Genomic DNA, 12,934 nt, shown 5'->3' on the forward strand with positions numbered 1-12,934 from the left:
GATCTGTGTCCTGGAAGAACTGGCCCATCAAAGCTGCAACGCTGAAGTGAAAATAGAAGATCTAGGATAGGGTGGTTGGGGCAGAGAGGGTAGGGGAGAGAGGGAGAGAAAGAGAGTGATTTCAATTGGGACAAGGCTTGAATCAATAAAATTCCGGAGATTGTCTCATATCTACGTAAGGGCAAGGGATAAGGGAAGAGCAGGTTTACAGAGAAAGAAATGAAGGAAATTCATCATAGATGGGTAATTGTTGAATCCTGTTTTAATACAAGGACTCATTAATATACTATTCTCTAAGCATGTACACTGGCATGACATTTTTCATATTAAAAAGATTGACATCTGACTCCCAATTTACTCTTCCACCCAAAGTCGACTGGTCCTCTGCTAGCTTCAGTAAGCATGTGGACAGCCCATCCAAAACTCACCATTTTTTGGTTTCTTTATTCAGTTTGCTCCATCGCCCCTTCTCTTCTACAGACGTCTTATCTAGCTCCCGTTCTGTTTGAGGTGAGCAGTCAAAGTCAGTCTCACTTAAGGGACTCATTAGTTTTGGAAGTCCCCACCCCCATCCAGACAAAGATGTATTTTATAACACACGCTTATCTGCAGTAAACCCCTGGACATTCCAAGGAAGGCAGCTATGTTGACAGAGTAATAGGAATGAGGCTGTTATTTGGAGACAAGTCAACAACCCAGTTGCCTCTAATCACAGCATGGAAGCAGCAGTCTTCCCTGCACCTAGCCCAGCTGCATCATGTTCTCAATCATAAGAGACTCACCTTGGCTGTGTTTAGATATATCCCATTCTATATTTTACATGCATGGTGAGTTAGCTGAATTCTCTAGAGAACATTAGACTGAAGAATTTAAATCTAGAGTCAGTTCACTAAAAGATTCAGAGAACACAATTAGAATGGACTTATTTCATACCTGTTGAAACACAAATTTTAACTCAAGTAAAAGCTAATTTTCTTCATTTGCTGACTTTCAGTTAAAGGTATCAATAATTTCCTTAACCTTTGAAAACAACAGATTTTAAAAAATTGGAGACACATCAGAACATACACTGGTGGCCTGAATATTCTCAACACGGACACAAATGGGGTTGACAGTAGAGCATAAGAATACTCCTGGCATTACGATGTCAAGAACACCTGGATACTCCTAGATACTTTGCCAGAACTAATGGATAGCTCCTGGAAGCCAAGAATACTGGATGAAACTTCTAACAGAAAGCATCTCTGATATAGGTCAAATCCTAATGACCAGATTTCCTTTCCATGTCTCTCTACATGATATCCTTGGTATCTGCTACAGACTTGGGGATATTAAGATGGAAATGTGTGAGGTGAAAGAGGACTATTAGAAACAAAGCATTATAAAGAGGAAAATAACTTATATTGAGTTATTTCATCAGAAATAAGATGTGGTAACAAGAGAAAATTTCATTGCCAAGGATCTTTAAGTCATACCAGTATTTGTCACTATTGTACCATTAAATACATTGAACTGGTGTCACTCCAAAGCCCTTCCTCTCTGTCATCACCTGCACTTCAAGTAGTGTCAGAATCTTCCTCGGCATCAGTAATTAACTCTTTCTTCTATTCCCAGCAGCTACTTCAACTCCTCAAAACCTCTATCTTACCTTGTCTCCACTCACTCTTGCTACTGCTACTGCTAAGTCACTTCAGTCCTGTCCGACTCTGTGCAATCCCATAGACGGCAGCCCACCAAGCTCTGCTGGCCCTGGGATTCTCTAGGCAAGAACACTAGAGTGGGATGCCATTTCCTTCTCCAATGCATGAAAATGAAAAGTGAATGTGAAAGTGAAGTCGCTCAGTCGTGTCCGACTCTTTGTGACCCCATGGATGGCAGCCTACCAGGCTCCTCCGTCCATGATTTTCCACTCACTCTTAGTCACAGCTAATTCAGGGCTTCTTACACTTAGGTCACAAACCATTCAGGCTCATGAGAAGAATGTAGTGAGCCACAACTAAATTAAACAACAGAAAATATCAGACAGCATCACACCAATCATTTATCACCTCCTACATATCACCTGTCACCACAGAAGCTATTAGCAGAGCTCTGCTGACATAGCTTATACTGATTATCAACTGTTTTCTAAGTCCTAACGCTTTGTCTATGGAGCTAGAGATTGGAATCTACAGATGATATTTCCCCATTCTAGCTGGATTCCTGAAAAGTGCTGTCAAGAAAAGCCTGAGAGGGAGAATAAAAAGCAAAAAGGACGGACAAGGGACTCTTCCTGTTTGCCTGCTGTTACTGTCAGTGACCTTCCCCCTACGCCCAGAATGGTATCTTGCTCTGATGCTGAGAGTCAGCTACCACATTCCCAGAACCAGCTCCATCAATCCCTACCAAAGGCACCTAGTGTCAGTGCCCCCTCCCCAGAGGGCTCAGAACCAGATGTACAGGGCCATCTTCCAGTACCGTGGACAACCCATACCAGCCAGCCAGTATCTCCTTCTCAGATGTTTCAGGCTATACCACAAAGCTCCCTGATACAGGCTTGAATCACTCCATGAGAGGAGTAACCCTCTGTCTCTGAGATCCGTGTCAGTCCTGGAGGACCTTCTTCCAAGTGCCTAAGGAACCAGTACCAGCTCAATATTACCTAATAGGAAGTACAGCTATCAACTCCACACTACTTTTCTGAGTTCCTAAATTACCAGCATCGCCTGGGCTTGTAATGCTCTATCTTCTATTGTCCAGGTCCAGACCTATGAGGCCACTGTGAGAGCTTCTAGGTTATGAAAATCTCAGTCTCTTCCCTTCATTCCCACAATCTCAGGGGTGCAACTCTCTGTGGTAATTCATACTTCTCTGTACTTCTGTGCTCCCTTTTTACCTTGTCAGCTCTCTAATACCTTTCCAAGAATTCCCTATAGTAATTACTCTTGGTGGATTTTTCTTTTCTGGACTAGATCTTGACAGATACATACAGGACTTGGTACCAAGAGTGCTGCCAAGTGAGACAGATAAAATGGGTCTTTGAGATCGCTTAGGTATGTCCATGGCCTTAACACACTGCTGAACTCCTGTTGAATGGGGGATGGGCTCATAATAACATCACAATTAGTTAAATTTCTACTCAGTGTTGATTGTGATGAAGTGCCCTGTTGAAGCAAGTGTGTGGGGGTCCAAGGGAGGGCTGTGATGATGCCTAGAAGTATTTCAAAGACTGAGGGGTGGAATGGGTGTACTAAATTTTAATGGACATTTTGCACAATGAGGCTCAAGGCTCTAAGGTCTCAGCTCAGATTGCTGATAATAGGAGACTTAAAAAAAAAAAAAAACTCTCCTTTAGCCACAGACCCAACTTCAAAGAAAACCAGAATGTAACTGTGGAGTTTCAGAATCACAGCGTAAGCTGAATACTGAGATTTGCCAAGACTGTAGTGGGAAATCTGATTGAGACAAAAACAAACAAAAAAAAAAGTTTGACCTTGATAATGGGATTTCCAGGTGGACTGGATTGGTTCTGAGTATCTAGGTACTCCCAAGATGCCTGACGTTCCTCTACCAGGGAAGATGCCTAGACTTTTCTTGTCTGAAAAGCCTAGCCACCTCTAGCTAGAGACCCTATGATTATCTCAACTGGGGAAATTATCCCACTAACCCATGATGAGATGGCTGGATGGCATCATGGACTCGATGGACGTGAGTCTGAGTGAGCTCTGGGAGATGGTGATGGACAGGGAGGCCTAGGCGTGCTGCAATTCATGGGGTCGCAAAGAGTCGGACACGACTGAGCGACTGAACTGAACTGAGGGCATGTCTAGTGTCCTCAAGACATACTCCTACTGCCCTTTAATGGCTCTAAATGCAAACCAGAATCTAATTCAATATGCTCCAGAAGAAAAGGTTCTTTCCTCTGAATTGAGAGGAAAGAACTTCTACTCTAAAATAATGACAATAGTTTACTAATTTATATTGACAAAAGAGGAAACAAACCATATTAATAGCAGAAAAGATGAAGTCATTACAGAGATAAAGATATATTCAATATGATAAAATTCAGCAGGAGTTTGTATCTACTTAACAAATAGCTTTGAAATATATAAAGCAAACACCAACAGAACAAAAAGGAGAAACAGAAAAATTCAAAATCTACTTGTAGGTGTTAACATACTTTCTTTCACCAACAAATACATCAGACCCCCCCCCCCCCAAAAAAAAGAGAGTTAAGTAGAAGATTTAAGCAAACTTAATCAAATTAACCTAATCGAAACAGGCTTCCCAGGTGGCCCTAGGGGTAAGAACCCACTTGCTAATGCAGAAGACATAAGAGACGTGGTTCAATCCCTTGGTCGGGAAGATCTCCTGGAGGAGGGCATGGCAACCCGCTGCAGTATTTTTGCCTGGAGAATCCCATGAACAGAGAAGACTGGCAGGCTACAGTCCATAGGGTTGCAAAGAGTCAGACAAGACTGAAGCAACTTAGCACACAAGCATGCACATGATATTTACCAAAACAGACAATATTTACTGTCATAAAGAAAGTCTTAACAAATGCTAAAAATAAAAACTGCTTAACCTTCCTTACTTGCAGAATTAAAATTGTAGAAAGAAGAAAAACAAACTAGAAAATAGTAATTTGCTTCAAAGTGAAAGAACAGCCAAGATCCAAACATGGTGTAAATGTGTAACTGAAAATATTTTGGTCTGAATGAAAATAAAACATATTACACATGTAGAATGGAGTTAAAGCAAAAGCTTACATGAAAATTTCTGGCTTTGGGGATACAGAGTAGGAAAGGAGAAAGACTAAAAATACTTTGTATAAGATATAATGTCACAAAACTTGAAAGATAACAGCTAATCAATCTTTAACAGAAAAATTAAAAAATAGAGTACCAAAGACATAAAAAACAAACACTAAAAAAAAAAAAAAATTAAAGCCAGTTCCTTGTAAAGAACTGACAAACACCCACCAATGATGATCAAGAACTACACTGGAGAATCAAACTGGGGTCTCCTGCATTGCAGGTAAATTCTTTACCAGCTGAACTACCTGGGAAGCCCATCTTTTCACAAAGACATAAAAAATAATGAACATATAAACAACTTTATATCAATAAATTTGAAAATTTTAGCAATATAGGAAAATTACTTGAAAAACCACACTAACAAACATAACAAGAAAACTAAATGGTTTTATATTAACTAGACGTTGGATCTATAGTAAAAATATAAATTAAAAATAATATATCTTTTCACAAAACCCCTAGTATAGTAGATTCTTCCAACTGTTTTTGGCGGTAATACAAATGACTGAAGAGTAATAAATCAGAGATCCTTATCAAGTTTTATTAATAAAGCTTCAACTGCTTCAACAATAGTAACCTGAGAACAACCGTTTGAATCTGGAGGAGTTACAAATGTCTGTGCTATGATAAGACCCTTAACGATACTGGGATAATGATACCAATTACACTTGTATTTAATTCACCTGTTTCACGTGTACAAGTGGGTTGATCTTGAAGAATTACTATTGAGCTTCATAAACTAGGCAGGCTGGAGAAGGCAATGGCACCCCACTCCAGTACTCTTGCCTGGAAAATCCCATGGACGGAGGAGCCTGGAAGGCTGCAGTCCGTGGGGTCGCTGAGGGTCAGACACGACTTCACTTTCACTTTCCACTTTCACACATTGGAGAAGGAAATGGCAACCCACTCCAGTGTTCTTGGCTGGGGAATCCCAGGGACGGGGGAGCCTGGTGGGCTGCTGTCTATGGGGTCGCACAGAGTTGGACACGACTGAAGCGGCTTAGCAGCAGCAGCAGCAAACTAGGCAGGGGTGATTATATTTACACTTGCTATTTCAGTTGTGATTTCTTTACTAAATAAGCCAAACCTAATATAAAGGTAATTATGCAAGGCTGAAAGCAAACGATGAAATGTGGATATTAAAAAGTAAAGAAAGCAGTCAATGCAAACATTATAAAACTAAATCTTATTAAAAGATGACAAGGTACTGACAGTAATAGAAAGGTATAAATCAAGTAGAGAAACATCCAGTATGATTAAGAAAACAGGGACCATTCCAGTATTTTATATGCACGTAACAGCATAGCTTCAAACCATACAAAGCATATGTTGAGAGATGAGAGATCATGAAGCAAGAGTTGAGAGATCAAAAAGAAAAATCCAGGATCATACTTGAAGAAGTTTACCAAGAGTAAGCATGCAAAAAAAGTAAAGACATAGAAGAGTTAAACAATATTAATCATATTGACCTTGATATATATAAAATACTATACTCAAAAACTGTAGAATAAACATTACTTTCAAATGCATGTGGGACGTTTACCAAGATTGACGATCTTGGTAAAGATCACTGGTTTCTGCTAAGCCACAAAGCATCTACACAAACCTTAAAACATACAAATTGCACAATGGATGCCCTTCCAATTTCCATTCTGACATGTAAATCTTGCACTCCCACTCTCACAAAAAGAAAAAAAACTAAACTGAAAAGCAATGGGTTTTCTTCAGTTCACTTTAGTCATTCAGTCTTGTCCGACTCTGTGACCGCATGGACCACAGCACGCTAGGCCTCCCTGTCCATCACCAAGTCCCGGAGTTCACCCAAACCCATTTCCATCGAGTCAGTGATGCCATCCAACCAGCTCATCCTCTGTTGTCCCCTTCTTCTCCTGCCCTCAATCTTTCCCAGTATCAGGGTCTTTTCAAATGAGTCAGATCTTCGCATCAGGTGGCCAAAGGATTGGAGTTTCAGCTTCAACATCAGTCCCTCCAATGAACACCCAGGACTGATCTCCTTTAGGATGGACTGGTTGGATCTCCTTGCAGTCCAAGGGACTTTCAAGAGTCTTCTCCAACACCACAGTTCAAAAGCATCAATTCTTTGGCCCTCAGTTTTCTTTATAGTCCAACTCTCACATCCATGCAAGACCACTAGAAAAACCATAGCCTTGACTAGATGGACCTTTGTTGACAAAGTAATGTCTCTGCTTTTCAATATGCTGTCTAGGTTGGTCATAACTTTCCTTCCAAGGAGTAAGCGTCTTTTAAATTCATGGCTGCAATCACCCATCTGCAGTGATTTTGGAGCCCAGAAAAATGTCAGCCACCGTTTCCACTGTTTTCCCATCTATTTGCCATGAAGTGATGGGATCAGATGCCATGATCTTAGTTTTCTGAATGTTGAGCTTTAAGCCAATTTTTTCACTCTCTTCTTTCACTTTCATCAAGTAGCTCTTTAGTTCTTCTTCACTTTCTGCCATAAGGGTGGTGTCATCTCACACCTGAAGTTATTGATATTTCTCCTGGCAATCTTGATTCCAGCTTGTGCTTCCTCCAACCTAGCATTTCTCATGACATACTCTGCATATAAGTTAAATGAGCAGGGTGACAATATACAGCCTTGACGTACTCCTTTTCCTATTTGGAACCAGTCTGTTGTTCCATGTCCAGTTCTAACTGTTGCTTCCGGACCTGCATACAGATTTCTCAAGAGGCAGGTCAGGTGGTCAGGTATTCCCATCTCTTGAAGAATTTTCCAGTTTCTCATGATCCACAGTCAAAGGCTTTAGCATCGTCAATAAAGCAGAAATAGATGTTTTTCTGGAACTCTCTTGCTTTTTCCATGATCCAGCAGATGTTGGCAATTTGATCTCTGGTTCCTCTGCCTTTTCTAAAACCAGCTTGAACATCTGGAAATTCACAGTTCACATATTGCTGAAGCCTGGCTTGGAGAATTTTGAGCATTTCTTTACTAGCATGTGAGGTGAGTGCAATTGTGCGATAGTCTGAGCATTCTTTTGCATTGCCTTTCTTTGGGATTGGAATGAAAACTGACCTTTTCCAGTCCTGTGGCCACTGCTGAGTTTTCCAAATTTGCTGGCATATTGAGTACGGCACTTTCACAGCATCATCTTTCAGGATTTGAAATAGCTCAACTGGAATTCCATCACCTCCACTAGATTTGTTCTTAGTGATGCTTTCTAACGCCCACTTGACTTCACATTCCAGGATGTCTGACTCTAGGTGAGTGATCACACCATCATCATTACCTGGGTCATGAAGATCTTTTTTGTACAGTTCTTCTGTGTATTCTTGCCACCTCTTCTTAATATCGTCTGCTTCTGTTAGATCCATACTATTTCTGTCCTTTATTGAGTCCATCTTTGCATGAAATATTCCCTTGGTATCTCTAATTTTCTTGAATAGATCTCTAGTCTGTCTCATTCTGTTGTTTTCCTCTATTTCTTTGTACTGATCACTGAGGAAGGCTTTCTTATCTCTCCTTGCTATTCTTTGGAACTCTGCATTCAGATGGGTCTGTCTATCCTTTTCTCCTTTGCTTTTCACTTCTCTTCTTTTCACAACTATTTGTAAGACTTCCTCAGACAACCATTTTGCTTTTTGGCATTTCTTTTTCTTGGTGATGGTCTTGACTCCTGTTTCCTGTACAGAGAAATGAGGCCACTGCACTGACTGGAGAGACTGGCTAATACAGAGAATACAAACGAGCTTACCTGAAGCAGAGTGGCTGGAGCCAGTAACAAATAAACAATGATTTCAACAAATTCGTGGAGGCTAAGTGCAGACTACCACCAGAGTTAAAAACTCATGGGGGCCCATTATAAAGGGAGCTTCTACACTGCGATAAGTTTGTGCCGGGAGCCACCACAGGAGATCCCACCCATGGCAAAGGTCATGAGGAAGAGGCCAGATGGGCAAAGGCGAGATCAGGCCTTGAGGGGCCCCCCTTCTCGAGCATCTACCCCAAGACCAAAATCTGTCTGTCTATTTCATGTCTTTCACCAACTCTCCTGACATTAACAGGGGGCTATCCCCAACCACATTTCTCTGGAGAAAATCAACTTAGGGTCCTAGCTAATAAGTCTCCTGGACATGAGAGGAATATTTCAAATCAAACTCCCTTTGTTAGCATTCTAGCTTGCTTGGCAGGTTTATCCAGACTCTTGCAGCTATGCATATGATTGTTCACAGCCCCCCAACTGTGACAGGCGGGAAGCCTAAAACATAGAGCCTTTCAAAGACTTAAAAGTTATTAGAGTAGGGCTGGTGTAGGATTTCATTATTGGGTCAATGCTTGTTGCTAAGCTCCCATATCTCTTATCCACTGTGCACCTGGGAGTGCATTAGTTAACATAGTTGGAATGTAAGAAAAACAAGAAATAGCCTTGAAATTAATCACATCAGACTTTTGAACTAATAAGTTCTTTTTTCTGTTGTAATTCACTGCACATTTGTTCCGTGAGAAATGTAACTCTGTTTAGCATTTTCTGAGGCTGACACAGATTAGAAATATAAAGAAAAAACATTTCAAGGAAAAATAAGTTTTCTGGTTGAGCAGGCTTTATCAAAAGAGGGTCATAAAATGTTCACAGGCCTCCAGGCCAGAAGATAATGTACACAATATTGTTTATGGGAAAGGCTTGCAGAAAAAATCATGGTTTTGATAAAGGCAAAACAGATGTAATGTTTGGGCTGACTCTATGAATTTGTATCTTTCATTTCCCTCTATGTATAAGTTAAGGTATAAAAGTCCCTTTTAAAATAAAGCTATTGGGCCTCGCTCATCGACGAAGCTTGGTCACCCCGTGTCTTTCTTTTTTTCTTTCTTTCTCTCTCTTTCTCTCTCTCTCCCTCTCTCTCTCTCTCCCTCCCTCCCTCCCTCCCTCCCTCCCTCCCTCCCTCCCTCTCTTTTTCAGGCTCATCCCTTGGAACACAGAGGCTCTCTGCATTCACTTTCCTGTCTGGGCTTCTAAGACTTTATTAGCTTTCTGTGTAAACCAAGGAATATCAGTGTCTTTCTCTCCTCTATTCTCTTATCTGCAACATTCTTTCCTTATCTCTCTCTAAATCATTTGCCAACACCGTTTCTCCTTCGGGTTCCCCTGGATCCTGCGGGGGCTGGACCCTGGCAAGTTTGACCTCCTAGACACCTACCATGTTCTCACAGTAGAGCCTAGGAAGAAATTCATCATGTTTGACCAAGAAATGTGACCTTTCTGATATATGGAAAGAGTAATAGTCACCATTTGAAATACACCCAAAGTGTCCTCAAAGTAATGGTCTAATCAACAAGGTAAAAGACTTCATTCACCATAGCCTTTTTCAACTTGAGGGAAGGGAAATTACCCAACTTCAGCCTCCTCCAGCCTTCTTATCTCACCTAGGGGAAGAAGGGTGCAGCTTAAATGCACTTGTGAAATTCACAGCCCAGAAGCACAAGACCATTGTAAGACTGAGACCTAACCTTAAGACTAGAGAACGCTTCCCATCCTCCCATACCTTATACCATATCAAAGGTGCTCTTGTAATAAGTGGATTATAGAGGAAATAACTACAGGCATAGGCTCTAATTAAGGGGTTTCTCAGAAAATCCTAAAAGGACATGGGAAACAGAAATAAGAACATTAGAGGAAATTGAAACCTCTGACACCTACAACTAAAGGAAACAGTAAACACAGACTAACACCTAATTAGATAAACAATAAAGGCTTATTTACTTCAGTTTCTATTACTTAAACTTCATATCTGGTTTTCAACAAAAAAGTTACAAGGCATGCTAAAAGGCAGGGTTAAAAGAAAAACAGTCTGAAAAGAAAAAACAAGCATTAAGAACCAGACTCAGATATGGCAGAGTTTTTTGGAATTATCTGGGAATTTAAAATAATTATGATCTATATGCTAAGGGTAACAGAAAAAGTTGACAACATGCAAGAAAAGATTAGTAACATAAACAGAAAGATGGTAAGAAAGAATCAAAAGGAAACCATAGAAATAAAAAACACTGTAACAGAACTGGTGTATTTTAAATGGATAACCAACAAGGTTCTACTATACAGCACTGGGAACTCTGCTCAGTAAAATGTGGTAGCCTGGATGGGAGGGGAGTTTGGGGGAGAATGGATACATGCATATGTATGGCTGAGTCCCTTTGCTGTCCACCTGAAACTATCACGACATTGTTAATTAGTTATACTCCAATATAAAAAGTTTTTTAAAAAGATACTGTAACAGATAAGAATGCTTCTGATGGGCTCATGCTTAGACTGATGGGTCAAGGAAAGAATCAGTGAGCTTGCAGTCAGTTGGAAGGACTGATGCTGAAGCTGAAGCTGAAGCTCCAATACTTTGGCCACCTGCTGTGAAGAATTAACTCATTGGAAAAGACCTTGATGCTGTGAAAGATTAAAGGCAGGAGAAGGGGAAGACAGAGGATGAGATGGTTGGATGGCATCACTGACTTGATGGACATGAATTTGAGTGAGCTCTGGGAGTTGGTGATGGACAGGGAAGACCAGCATGCTACAGTCCATGGGGTCATAAAGAGTTGGTCACGACTGAGAGACTGGACTGAACCGAACTGAACATCCAAACAATAAAATACTATTCAGTGCTTAAATAATAAAGCTATCAAGATATGGAAGGACACAAAGAAACTTAAATGTATATTACTAAGTGAAAGAGCCAATCTGGAAAGGCTGTACATTGTAAGACTTTAACAATACAATATTCTAGAAAAGGCAAAATTTTGGAGACAATAAAAACATCAGTGGGGGGAAAAAATCAGTGGTTGCAGAGTTAGGTCAAAGGAGGGTGAACAGGGCACAGAGGACTGTTACAGCAATAAAACTATTCCATATGCTTCACTGGTGAACATATGTCATTATACATTTCTCCAAACCCAAATGATGTATAACATCAAGAGTGAACCCTAGTGTAAACTACAGACTTTGGATAATAATGACAAGTAATGTAGGTTCATCAATTATAACAAATGTGGCACTCAGATGCAGGATGTAGATGGTAGCAGAGACTATGCTTGTGTGGAGGCAGCAGGGTGCGGTATGTGAGAATGCGTACTTTTCACTCAATTTTGCTGTGAACTTAAAACTGCTGCAAAAAAAAAAAAAAAGACAATCTATTAAACATTTCAACAACAAAGAAAATTAAATAATATTTTGAATTAAAATAAAAACATATATCACAATATATAGAAAGCCACTAGAGCAATACTTAGAAGGAAAGTTATAGAATTACATGCCTAAGTTAAGAAATAATAGGGAGAAATATGCAGCAATACAATAATAGAAGGGGACTTCAATACCCTATTTTCATCATCTGGACAGAAAATCAACAGAGAAACATCACACTTAAGGTACATGTGATATCTGATGGACTTATCATATATATGCAGAACATTTCTTCAAAAACAGCAGAATACACATTCTTCTCAAGAGCACAAGGAATATTCTCCAGCACAGCTTATATGCTGAGCCAAAAGCAAGTCTCAACAAATTTAAGAAAGTTGAAATCGTATCAAGCATCTTTTCCAACCACCGTGGTATAAAACTAGAAATCAATTACAAAAAGAAAACTGGAAAATTCACAGATAAGTGGAGATCAAACAACATGCTATAACAACCAATGGGTCAAAGAAGAAATTTTTTAAAATATCTTGAAAGAAATGAAAATGGAAAGACAACATACCAAAATTTACGGGATGCAACAAAAGCAGTTCTAAGAGGAAAGTTCATAACAATAAGCGGCTACATTAAGAAACAAGAAAAATCTCAAATAAACAACCACCCTTTACACCTCAAGGAAACAGGAAAAGAAGAACAAATTAACTCCAAAGTTCACAGATGGAAGCAAACAACAAATACCAGAGTACAAATACATGAAATAGAGACTAAACAGAAAATAGAAAAGATGAATAAAACTAAAAGTTTATTTTTTTGAAAAGATACACTAAAGAAAACTTTAGCTAGATTTATAAAGAAAAAAAGAAACAGCAGCCGAATAAAACTAGAAATGAAAGAGGAGATATAACTGATACCACTGAAATACAAAAGATTGTAAGACAACAATATGAACAATCAAATGTTAACAAAATGGACAAC

General features: G+C 39.7%; 2 protein-coding genes across 2 annotated transcripts in view; both read right to left on the bottom strand.

Annotated features, from left to right (window-relative positions):
* LOC101102399 (disintegrin and metalloproteinase domain-containing protein 20) overlaps positions 1-12,934 on the bottom strand; it is a 28,811-nt gene that overhangs the window by 4,444 nt on the left and 11,433 nt on the right. The window contains 1 exon segment of the mRNA XM_060418229.1: positions 1-8,459. Coding sequence (XP_060274212.1) covers positions 1-28 — 28 coding nt within the window. The 5' untranslated portion in view covers positions 29-8,459.
* The window catches only part of MED6 (mediator complex subunit 6), a 45,045-nt gene continuing 37,427 nt past the window's right edge, over positions 5,317-12,934 (bottom strand). Inside the window, exon 8 of the mRNA XM_060418231.1 lies at positions 5,317-11,927. Coding sequence (XP_060274214.1) covers positions 11,902-11,927 — 26 coding nt within the window. The 3' untranslated portion in view covers positions 5,317-11,901. The remainder of the gene's footprint in view (positions 11,928-12,934) is intronic.

This window comes from Ovis aries, chromosome 7 (genome assembly GCF_016772045.2).
Source record: "Ovis aries strain OAR_USU_Benz2616 breed Rambouillet chromosome 7, ARS-UI_Ramb_v3.0, whole genome shotgun sequence".
In the NCBI taxonomy this organism is placed as follows: domain Eukaryota; kingdom Metazoa; phylum Chordata; class Mammalia; order Artiodactyla; family Bovidae; genus Ovis; species Ovis aries.